General features: G+C 52.4%; 2 protein-coding genes across 2 annotated transcripts in view; one reads left to right on the forward strand and one right to left on the reverse strand.

Annotated features, from left to right (window-relative positions):
- Positions 1-4,303, forward strand: part of SLC9A3R2 (SLC9A3 regulator 2) — a 53,000-nt gene extending 48,697 nt beyond the window's left edge. The window contains 1 exon segment of the mRNA XM_035895949.1: positions 1,758-4,303. Within this exon segment, the coding sequence (XP_035751842.1) occupies positions 1,758-1,916 (159 nt within the window). The 3' untranslated portion in view covers positions 1,917-4,303.
- An 814-nt stretch (positions 4,304-5,117) lies between these two features.
- Positions 5,118-11,618, reverse strand: NTHL1 (nth like DNA glycosylase 1). Its single transcript, XM_035895937.1, has 5 exons — positions 11,159-11,618; positions 8,885-9,055; positions 8,180-8,339; positions 6,296-6,401; positions 5,118-5,597 (listed from the first exon to the last, which is right to left on the reverse strand). Exons 1-5 carry the CDS (start codon positions 11,300-11,302, stop codon positions 5,474-5,476), a joined length of 705 nt encoding a protein of 234 aa, XP_035751830.1. The 5' UTR covers positions 11,303-11,618; the 3' UTR covers positions 5,118-5,473.
- Positions 11,619-11,711: the final 93 nt, after the last annotated feature.

Raw genomic sequence — 11,711 nt, forward strand, 5'->3', positions numbered from 1 at the left:
CTCATAGCCTGGTGTGCTCACTCAAGCCACCCACCCCGTTCAGTTTGCATTTGTAAGCCAGAAGAGCAAAGCTGGAGCCGTTATCTTGCAGCGCTGGTGGAAGACCTGCCCATGGTTATCAGCAGCGTTTGTGAAATCATTCATTCTGGAGTTTCGCCTGTAGGGTAGGGCAGCAATGTGCGTAGGCAGGCTTTAAAATGTTTCTTTAAAACTGAAGGTCTTGATTCTGTGTTTGCCCACTGTTGACATGAGCAGTGCACAGCTGTGCAGCTCCGGGGTGCAGCCGCTTCTCCCTGAGCTGGTCTCCTTGGACACCTCCGTCTGCCTGGCACCGAGCCCTGGCAAAGACTCGGTACAGATCATAGAATCACAGAATCATTTAGGTTGGACAAGACCTTTAAGATCGTCAAGTCCAACCGTTACCCTAACCCTGCCATTAATGTGATCGATGGAGCCAAAGCTTTAGATTGTGCCCATTACGGAGAGTGCTGCCTGCTGAAACCAGCTCTGAGTAACCCAGTCCCGGCAGGGACGGTGCTTCCCAGATCTGGGGGGTTTGAGGGGCTCAGAGACCCGGTGCTGGGTCTGTCCCCAGCAGGGATGCAATGGAATAAGTGTTTTGGCCAGGACGTTAATTGTACCCTGAGGATGTGGTAGCCATCCTTCACCTACTGCAGGAGCGAGAGGGTTGGCATTAGCGGAGGGGCACCTGGGATTTAGAATCCCAGAATTGTTGAGGTTGGAAAAGCCCTTTAAGCTCACCAAGGCCAACCGCTCCCCTAACCCTGCCATCTCACCACTAAACCCTGGCCCTAAGCACCTCGGCTGCCCAGCTTTTAAATACCCCCAGGGATGGGGACTCAACCCCTTCCCCGGGCAGCCCCTTCCAGTGCTTTCTAGGTTGAGGGCACGTTGCCGCGATGCCAGTGACTTCAGAAAAGAAAGTTTATTTTCTTATTATAAAAATACTTTTATTAAGCAGATGGAAAGATGCTATTTTCAACACAGTTCCCAAAGCAAATAACTGCCTTGACTGATGTCTTAGAGCGGCCGTGCTGGGCATGGCCAGCTGGGTGTGCAGGCGGGCGCTGCTGTCCCACGCACCCCCTGTCCCCTTGGTTAGTCATGGCTGCTCTGGGAGCAAACGGGTGCCCGGGCAGGTGAACACGGGATCGGGACGCCTTGCTGCAATCCCTCCCCGTAGCTCACCCAGCTTGCTCCTTCATCCCTGCTTTCTGCCTACACCAGGGGCTTATTTTTCATTTTCCCAGCAGACAAGCAGAGCAGCTTCTTTTCTCTCCAGCAGCAGTTTCTGTGTTTCTGCTTTTCCACTTCCAGCCATGGCAGCCACACATTCTTCAGGCGGAGGGGAAGAAAACCCACCCAAAAGCAGACAAGCAGAGCAGCTTCTTTTCTCTCCAGCAGCAGTTTCTGTGTTTCTGCTTTTCCACTTCCAGCCATGGCAGCCACACATTCTTCAGGCGGAGGGAAAAAAAAACCACCCAAAACTCAATGTAGTAATTAACTCCCTGGCCACACGGATGCTGCCGCTGCCAGTGAAACCACAGACACGGCACGGGGGAGGGACTTTGTCCTTCTGCTCCGAAGAAAACCCGCTCTCCCTGCGCGTTTGCTTATCGTGCATGCTGGAGGAAATGCCTCTGCTGGGGCCGTGTGGGGTGAAAGGCTGCAGGACACCGCAGCGGTGGGAGGGATGCTGCCACAGGCTGACATCTTTCCTTCCCTCCTCCACGCAGGATGGAGACGTGGAGAAGAGAGACCCATTTGAGGAGAGCGGGCTGAGCCTGAGCCCAACGGCTGCCGAGGCCAAGGAGAAGGTGCGGGCCAAGCGGGTGAAGAAGAGAGCTCCGCAGATGGACTGGAACAAGAAGCGAGAGATTTTCAGCAATTTCTGAGACTTGCTGGTGGCTGCTGCCATCCACCACTCTCCTGCTCCTGCCCCAGCTCGGACGTTTCTGAGGTGCCTACACCCTGTCCTTCAGTGTCCATGTGAGATGCTTTGTGCTCTGCTCTTCACTGGTTGCTATTACAAGGTGTATTTTAAAGTCCTTTTTTTTTTTTTGTATTATTATTATTATTGTTGTTACTCACCAGCGATTCTCATAAGACAAATGTGACCAAAGCTCCTTTTTTTGCTTATTCTTCAGCCTGGCTCTGGCTGCCCGCCATCCCCCATTCCTATGAGAAAGGACTGGAAGAGTTTAACTCTTGTTTCTTACCTGCGTCATTTAAACTTCTATTGCTACTTTTTTTTTTCTCTGTTTGGGTTGTTTGTTTTAGTTTTGTGGGTGTCCCAGACTGAGCCCCATGGGATGCTCTGTGCCCCTGTGCAAGCAACTTATGGCCTTGTGCCCCCGCCGTGGTGGGTTTTGCAGGGTGGGGTGTACCTGGCACCCCCACTGCAGCATTAACTGCTCCCACGATGGGAAAACGGGACAGTGGCTGTAAATCTCTCTTGTTGGCTTTGCTATTGAAATGAAAAAGTTTGTTTTGTTGTTTTTGTTTTTGTTTTTTTTTTTTTTAAATGAAGTCCCATATGTTTCCAGTTAGTTTAGGAACCTCCCTCCCCACCAGTGACTTCTGCCCCAGTGATAAAAGCCCCTTTTTCATCCCTGTCAGCTCTGCAGAGGGGAGAGGGCAGGATTTAAAAACAAAATCCAAACCCAACAGCCACAGGCTTCACCATTTGCAGTTGTCGATGCAGCACTGAGCGGCGGGGGAAGGCAGGGAGCAGGACCAGTCCTGCCCTGCAGTGCGAGGAGCGGTGCTGCCGGCCCGGCAGCCTTGCAAGAGGACAAGAGCCACGAGATGCTGCTGCAAAACCTCTTTGGACAGACATGGAAGCGAGCATGACCCAGCATCTGTTTCCAGGGAGGAATGTGGGGATCCGGCTCCAGCTGGGGAAGCAGGGCTCAGCTGTGTCTATGCCTGAGTGTCTGGGTTCTGGAGCAGGGTCTGGGTCCCACCTGGCTTGTTACTTCTGGGTTGGGATTTGATGCCTCCAGCCCCTGAGCATAACCAAGTCTCTGTCTTGGCATCGGGAGGGCATCCTCCGACACCGTGAGGTCTCTGCAGGGCTGGCCAAGGAATGGGCAGCGGAGTGATGGAGTGGGGAGTTGTGTTGGCTTTCTGTGGCTTCCTTTGAAAACACCTGGCTCTTGGTATTAGAGCCTCAAAAATGTATCTTTAAAGCACCACAAATTAAGCTGATTTAAGCTCTTCATTACTTGCCTTTGGTTGTAAATGAGGGAAGGTGACTAACCCCAACTACAACACCCTCAGTGATTGCAGACAGAAGTGTTTTACCAGGGCAGGGTCCCTGCTGTGATGGGGGTGGCCCCTCCCTCCCTCCCATGCTCCAGCACCTCCCCAAGCCCAGCTACAGTGGCCGCCCAATATTTCAGCTGGGATGCCAAGGGAGCAGTGGGAAGGGACTGGGCACAGCAGGACAGTCGAGTCCAGAACCACTTTCCCCAGCTAAAAGCAAATGGCAGCGATTGCTTGGACATCGGTGACCATTGTAAAACAGCTGGCGCTGCTGCGTTACAAGCCCGTGGCCTTTGGGTTAGCGTGCTACGGATGTTGTAATGGCTCTGTGTGTATTTCCGAAGAATGGAGTTAAAAGGTGCCTTATAATGCTTATTTCTCGCCTCGGTAGCACTGTGGCCCAGCATGGCTGCGGGTCAGTGCGGGGCAGGGGGATGGCAGCAGTGGAGCCAGGGCATTTGGCTTCAGCGTGGGGAGCAGCTGATGCCGGTGGCTGTTACCCGCCTGGCTGGAGAGCATGGGAAGCCTCAGGGGTGAAGGAGAGGAGTTCTCTTTTATGAAAGTTATCTTTTTAGGAACGTTGATGGGCTGAACAGGTCAGAAATAGTGACTTTGGAGAGGATCTGGTGCAGGTGTTTGGCTATCGGTGATGAGACTGGCAGCAGGATGACGGCTCGGGCTGCGGAGAGGTTTGCCTTCCCCCCCTGGACTCTGCCATTAACAAGACACCTCTTCCCTACCCCACTTCAAAGACAATTGCCTGCTCTCTTTTGGCCCCCCCAAATATTTGCTTCTCTAAATGGGTAATCTTTTGAAGGAGCCCTTCTTTTGCACAGTATGCATGTTACTTCCTATGCCTGCATAGCCAAACCCCAGGCAGTGCCCTGGTCTGCGCAGGGCAGAGCGTCCCCATGACACTGACCTAAACGTTGCACTCTCTGATGCACGTCAGAGAACAAAGACCTGTATGTAGATACTGTGCTTCTCCTACAAAACTGGACCACTTAGTTGGGGGGGGAAAAAAAGAACCTGTAGTTTTGGATGCAGATCAAAAGAAATCAGGTGTGCAAATCTGTACCGGTAAGATTTTAAAATCTTAATCTCTGCTTAGTCCATGGAAACTGCTCCTGGTTAAAGCACTTATCGTATTTCTGACATCGTGTAGCTCAGTAGTAATTATTCAGTTCCTGTACATTTAACTCGGGGGGGGAAAAAAAAAATCAATGAAGTATACGGCTGTCAGCTGCATTATAAAAGCATAATGTACAATGTAATGTCAGTAATAAACTTCGTTTTCCCATGTACCAAGTACTTATTTGCTCATTCCTCATCTGTTTGGTAGGGAACTTCGGAGCGGAATTACAGCCTCCTTTAGCACATTATAAACGTTGCTTCCTCCCTTGCCTGTTTAAAGAGTAGCTGAAATTATTCCTTTGAAGCTCTACAATGAAGTCAGCACTGCCCTTTCTTTGAAGAACAAAACACAGATGGTGGTGGTATCCTTTCTGTCAGCTTCTGAGGCCCACACTAGCTTGGCTCCTGTGGCCACTGTAACCCTCACTGGCACACACAGAACTGTGAGTGACCCTGGCTTGTCTCCTCCCCCCCCCCCCCACCCCTTTGCCTACAGGGGCCCTGGCTGGTGGGGCTAGGCAGGCGGCTTAGCAGGTTGCCTGCTCTCAGCTGGCAGGGCTGGTTGCTATGGGCTAACACTTTGGTGAGGTCACCTGTGCTCTCCTCCCCCTGCCCTGTGTTGCCCAGATGCCAGCAAACCTCATGGACTGGAAAAGGGGAAAAAAAAAAAACCCAACAAAAAAAAAACCCCACCACCTTTATTAAATGTGCATTTACAAGCAGCTGCAAGCCTCTGAGGACAAAGAATTTCTCCCCAGCTCCTCCTGACACAGCACAGCCTGCTGCTCTGCTGGGGCATGCTCAGACATTCACACGGGGGCTGGAGCCTTCAGCACTGACACAGCAGGACTGCTGCACTTTGAAAGCCCCTTTTTCCTCTCAAGAGCTCAGCCCGCGGCTGCTCCCTCCCCAGCGATGCTGAGCTGGCTGCAGCAGTCTCCTGTTTCCCTGCAGTCACACTGCCAGCCCCGTGCAAAGCACAGCTTTACTAGGGCTCGGCTCTGGGCCGCTGCTGAGCAGCTTTGTTCCTCTACAAAGACCAGATGATCCCTCAGCGTCTCTTAGCAGCTGGGCAAATGTCTTGATTGAGGCACTCGTTGCAGCGAGGATTCACAGGCAGGCAGGTCTGCTGGCCAAAGCCCACCAAGAGCCAGTTTAGCTCCCTCCAGAGATCCCTGCAGTGAGAGGAAAAAAATAGGAGCTTTCCAATACAGCTGCTTGGAGGGGTTAAAGAACAGCCTGTGCTTTTAAATGGATCCCTTTCGCCTACTGCCTGTTCCTCTTGGCTTCCCAAAGGCGCCTGGAGGCGGGTCCCAGCCTCTTGCTAAGAACAGCCCTCCTAACCTTTCCTGATGCCTCTGAACTGAGGTGGGGAGCAGAAGACAGACACACAAAGTGCCTGTGGTCATTCTCGTGTGCGAAGGCATGTGCCAGATGTGGAGATCAATACAGTACCTGTCAGCTGGCATTCGATACTGAAGATTAAGCACCAATGAAGGCCAGAATCCAACTGTGGACTGACACTGCTGAGGCCATTAGGCTCAGCGAGGTCCTGTGTAGGAAAGCACCTGGCTTGGGTCATGGTAAACTTGTTGAGGCAAGGATCAGGCATCAAGACCTACCATGTAGGCGGTTGCACTAGTGGTGATCAATGTATCTAATAGGTATGAAACAACCAAGTAGCTGAGATGCTGCTGCTGCGGCGGCGCTCTGGGAGTGGAAAAACACCTGCAGGTTAGTCCCCCATAAAGAGGACAGACTCAAAAATCCAGTCACCAAAAATGCTACATGCAGGATTGTGCGCAGACATGGCTCCTGCAGCTAGCTTGAGGGGCTTGGTGCGGAGGAAGGATGCTGGGGTCTCAGACCTCACCTGGGCAGCCAGTCCTCCAGTGCTACCCGAGTTTCCTCAGGGTATCTGGTCTCTTTCTTCATCCACTTCAGCCTGTTTGTGATCCTGTGCACATGGGTGTCCACAGCTAGGAAGGGAGAGCCCAGAGTTTAGGTGGGGGCAGACAGACCTGAACGGAGAGAGCACAGCCACAAGCTGCCTATGACAGCACACCAGGTACAGCGGCCCTGCATGGGCTTCCTTTGCGGGCCGGCAGGAACAGGCAGGTGAAACAGGGGGGGAGCCTCACTCGCAGAACAAACGTGCTGCTTGCTTCCTAGGCCCAGAGCCAAAAGCCAGAGGGGATAGGTATCTCACACCACACAGCCAGCGACACGCTCGCACAATCTGACCCAGCCTTCCTTCAAAGGTTCGTGTGCTCTGATCTAGCAGGCACAGGGCAGTCTGTCCCGGGTTCTCTTCCTCCCTGTGTTTCAGCTGATGTTACGCAAGTTGCAATCTCTGCCCCTCCGTTTACCCAGATGGAAAACACATTTCATAATACCTACCAACACAAGAGGGTTTGTGAGGCTTAAACAAATGTTTATAAAGTGCTTTGAGCTAAAAAGCTCTGAATGCAAAGTATATTATTGTTAGATCAGCAGCGATAAACCTGTCTCTATGGCTAATTGGGCAAAACCCAGGAAATGGCTGTAAACAGGAAGACTAAGCCTTGCCTCCTAAATCAAAACTGAGCACACAATTATTTGGAAAATAGTTGGCTAGCCTGGCTCCCTCTAGACTTCCCTCCCCCACAGCAGGGAGAGAACAACAGACCCCAAGCGCTGTCAAATCCAGCGCAAGAGCCACATTTCGTACAGCTGACGGTCACCAGTGGGGCTGCAGGAGTCAGCTGCTGCCCAACTGACCTTGGCCTGCGTGCTCGCTGCAGTGGCAGTCATTCATCAGGTGGCACCACTCCTAGCTTTCCCAAGGGCTCCTCTATTAAGCAGCAAATACACTTGGAATATTAATCTGTCCCCAGGGGCCCCCAGGCCGGGCAGCCTGACGGGACGCCGCAGCTGATTGTTCAGCCCCATCTGCCGGCTGCGGTGGGCAGCTCTGCTGCCAGCCATGCTCCCCTCCATGCTCCCCCAAGGAGCATCCAGCAGGAGCAAACCTGCCCTGGGCCCATCTCCACCGCAGACTTCCTCCCAGCTGGTCACTGCTAAGGCACACAGCTCCCCGGGGTACAGCTATGCTCTCTCCTATGCTCTCTGTTCAATAAACACAACAAATAAACAAGTGTACCTGCAGTCACCTATTACCCAGATGCAGGAACTAACACAGATCAGAAATTCGGTAGCTACACATTGCCTGAGACCATTTCTTTCTATGACCCATCATGAATCACCGATTTCAAACGGTAATTTTGACTAAGCCCTGCTTCTGCCCTTACAGCTTGGCAAACAAAATTCCCAAATGAGGTATGTTTAAATGGAAGCAACCCTGGAAAAAAATAATGCCAGACTATCCTAAAAGTATCCCCAAATCACAAAATTATCTCAATCTCTCTTTCACTTGACACTGAAGAGACTTCAAAGCATTCATCTGCTAGCACACCTTTTTGGATGCCTAGCCAATTAGGCAACACTTGCACTGCTTACCAGCACCTGAGGGGAGGGACTGACTGCCTCGGGGATTTCTGCTATCAAATTTGGGGAAAAACAGTACCTGGATCCCTGCTTAAATCCTGTAGCAACTCATATGCTCTGTGTGGCTGAGGGTCACATCCTTCATCCACCCAAATACTCTGCAGATGACTAAACTGAAGCGATGCTACCAGGCTGCAACACTTCCCCTCTGCCCAGGGAATGAATCAGGCAGGATTTAGGAGAGGAATGGAGAAAACAGTGTCCAACCTACCTATCCCGGACACACTGTCCCAGGCAATGTTCATGGCCAAGTGGGCCATTTTGGGCCCAACTCCTGGCAGCTGCACCAGCTCCTCCACAGTTCTTGGGATGTCGCCCCCATACTTCTGCTTCAGGATGGCTGTCGTCTGCTTTATGTACTTCACCTTGTTCTGGAAAACCAAGGGGAAAGGCAGAAAATCCGAGTTGCCCTCTAATACAGGGAAAAGAGAAAAACAGCTCAGAAAACAAACCATTCCTGAGCGTATGTTAGATGTGAGGCCACACACTGGAGTTTGCGGAGGGGAGACAGAGGTCTTTGATTTCTCCTTGAAAGCAAAATGCTGAGACCTGATTAGCTCTAACCTCCTCTGCACACTCCAGGCACTGCAGCAAACAACCTCGCTGTGCATACAAATTGCTAAAACTGGCGTAAAATACAGCCTGCAGCTTGACTCCAGGGGAAAGATCGCCACGGGGCAGGGCATGCAGGCTGAATACTGGCTGGGGCTGCGTCTCTCAGGAGCGGGGCTGGTTCATACCCACCTCCTGCCTTCATCACACTCTGTCAGCTCAGCGACTGGCCATGAGTACAGCCTGCAAAGGACACGCCTGCACCCGCCTTTTGCTCTTCTCCTGGGCCTCTGAGCTGTCTCAGCTGCATGGGAGCGGAGGACGGTGGAGGGGGTTCTTCTAGGCACATATCAGGTGCACTCACCCTCCAGAATCCTACAGGGTAAATGATCTGCCCAAGCGTCGCATCATCCATTTGCAAAATACTGTCGACCGTGAGGCCATGCTGCCTCAGACGCAGCATGGCAGCTGACGTCACCTGGTCCTTGGTTTGGCTGGAGAGCATCAGCGACAGCAGAACTTGGTAGCGCATAACCTGGGGAAAAGGAGACAGTGAGACACCCCAAGATCTCTGAGAGGATCTGGACGCCTCTGGGGCTTGGTTCTCCCACCCAGCACCTTCTTCAGTCCAGTGCATAACATGGGCCTACCCTGGTTCAGCCGTATCTGTCTACAAGAGACTGGATGGCTGCAACAGAAATAATCCGTAACCTTTTATTTCTACCACACAACAAAGGGAGAAAAGAAACACCTTTAGTCCAAGCTGTCAGCATGTGTAAAAGGGCAGAGAGCAGCTACTGTCTGCTGGAATCTCACATCCAAAGAAGCCAGTGCTTAGCCAGAAAGGGTCAGACAAAGCTTTTCCTGGTAATGGGATTCTCAGGAGACCCCACAGGACGTAGAAGTACAAACCCCCTACGATTTTTCATGCAACTTCTGCTCTAAAGCAGCTTTTGAAAATCCCATCCCTTTTCCACTAGGCTTCAGTAGGAACTGGGCTCCAGTGAGCTCCTTACAAAACCAAATCTAAAGAATTGGGAATGACAGAGACTGGGAGATGAAGCACAAAACCCCCAAGTTCCTCTGCTGCTGTCATGCAGGGTTTAGCCCAGACTGTTCACCTCCTGTTTTTCAGTTGATTTTTCCCCAGACGCGATTCTGTCCCCACCAGAACAAGGAGGAAGATGCAACTAACCTGGACTGACCCAGGATAACATGGGGTACAATCCTTCCTCCCGCTCTCTTTACCAACAAAGCTTACAAAACCACAGGTGCACCAGGAAAAACCGCTCAGTGCATGGAAGTAGGGCAATCTCTGAGTGTATGGAAATTGTGTGAGGAGCGCTGGTGTGTGCTGAGGGGTTATAACATCCACTTTTTCGTGGAAGCAACAACCCTGCTTCCTTAGGGAAGAAAAGTTATTCCCGTATCGTGCACCATGGTCCCCCTGGCCCTGCAGCTGCACTTGGTGCCAGCCCACACGGCTGCAGAGCATGTGAGGCTGTCTGAATCCAGAGTCAAAACTAACCATTTTCCCCAGGGATCCAAGCCCAAGGCACGATGCCAGCAATAAAGACAGCGTTACATGCGCTGAAGCTGTGCAGCTGCATCTCTGAGACCCCTCCCTCAGAGCCCGGCAGGTCGCCGTGGAGCACACAACTCCTGCTGCTCCACTGAGCCTGCCTGCGGGTTATCTCCACGTTCCCACACCAGCGCTGCGCACAGAGAGTGCGGCCCTGCAGCCCCAGATCCCAGCGCCACACCACGGCCTCGCTCAGCTTTGTTTTTTGTACTGATGCAAATGGCCCCCTTGGAGGGAGGTGTCATTTGGGGCCTTTGATTGTGTTCCCAGGCTTGGGGAGCACAGTGCCATCCCAGCATGGCCCTTCCTTTCAACCAGTATCCCCTTAAAAGTGGACCGCAAGAGGGGAGGAAGCCAGCCTACGCTTCTATGCTGCTCTGAAGAGCATAAAAGCAGCCTGGGAAGTTTTTTCTCAGCTCCCCTTGCCTCTTCTTCGCACTGTTTTTCCTCTGCATTACAGAGCCATCTTGCTGGATACTTTCCTTGGACTCCTACAGAGATTTTTAAGACAAAAGGGACATGCCTTCACACCCTGCCAGAAGACAGCACTGCCACAATACGCTTTCAGTGTTTTCACTCCCAAGTCCAAAATCATCCTAATTTTGCCACAGCTCCTAATCTTGGTTCAGCCTGCTAACTCCTCTGGCAGCAGTTTAAGCACAGGACATGGGCTTTTCACCGCTGTCTTCGCTAGTTGGTGTCTAATGCCCAGCATGGGCTGAATATGAGCAGAGAACATCTAGAAAACACCCACTGCCATTTCACAAGGACTGTCTGAAGCCAATGAGCCCGGTACCAGAGAGGCAGCATCTGCCTCTCCTCCTCTAGCAGGACGAATTGTTTCTCTCACATGCACACTTGTGCAGTAACCTCTTGTGGGACTGATCCCTGCCTAGAGTCCTGACACGCTGTGCATTTTTTTTTTTTATTCTGGAGATATCCAAAACGGAACATATCCAGGGGCAACATGACAACGAGGAAGGCCAGAGGGCTGAGGAAGCGAGGCTATATTTTCATGTGCCTGCCTGATGGAGCAGGGCAGCAGAGCATTGTTACCTGCGGAGGTGCGCTGCTATCATAACACTTCTCCACTCCCATCTCATCAACTGGAGCATCTCTGTTCCTCCTCATTTCCCGGATGCGCTCCAGCTGCTGCCGCCAGTCCCTTGGCTCCCAGCGTGGTCTCTGGGTCTCAGGCATCCCCTGCTCAGCACCATCCCCCTGCCCAGATTCATAGGCGATGGCAATGCTCTTCCTCCTCCTGCTGCGCCTTGGAATGCCGGCTGTGCCGTGGACCTGCCTCACTGCAAGAGATGGGAGAGAGATTTTGAGGCCTGAGGCCAGGGGAAAGAAGCCTTGGTCAGAGCCAGCGTCAGCCCCACGTGCTGGCAGCCACCCAGGGGGACCCTGATGAAGGCTGAGCTCATCTCCCCCATCGTCCCAACCCAGCAGCAACTCCTCACATCCACCCGGCCCTAACTGGAGCCTGCCGTGGGGTGAGGAATGACTGGGAATGACCTGGGAAACAGGTGACAATAGCTAGGGACACATCTCAGGCTAGGGGGCACGTGTCCCAAACACGCAGGAGGCTGCCGAAGGACAGGATGCA

This window comes from Egretta garzetta, unplaced genomic scaffold (assembly GCF_000687185.1).
Source record: "Egretta garzetta isolate BGI_Z169 unplaced genomic scaffold, ASM68718v1 scaffold426, whole genome shotgun sequence".
In the NCBI taxonomy this organism is placed as follows: Eukaryota; Metazoa; Chordata; class Aves; order Pelecaniformes; family Ardeidae; genus Egretta; species Egretta garzetta.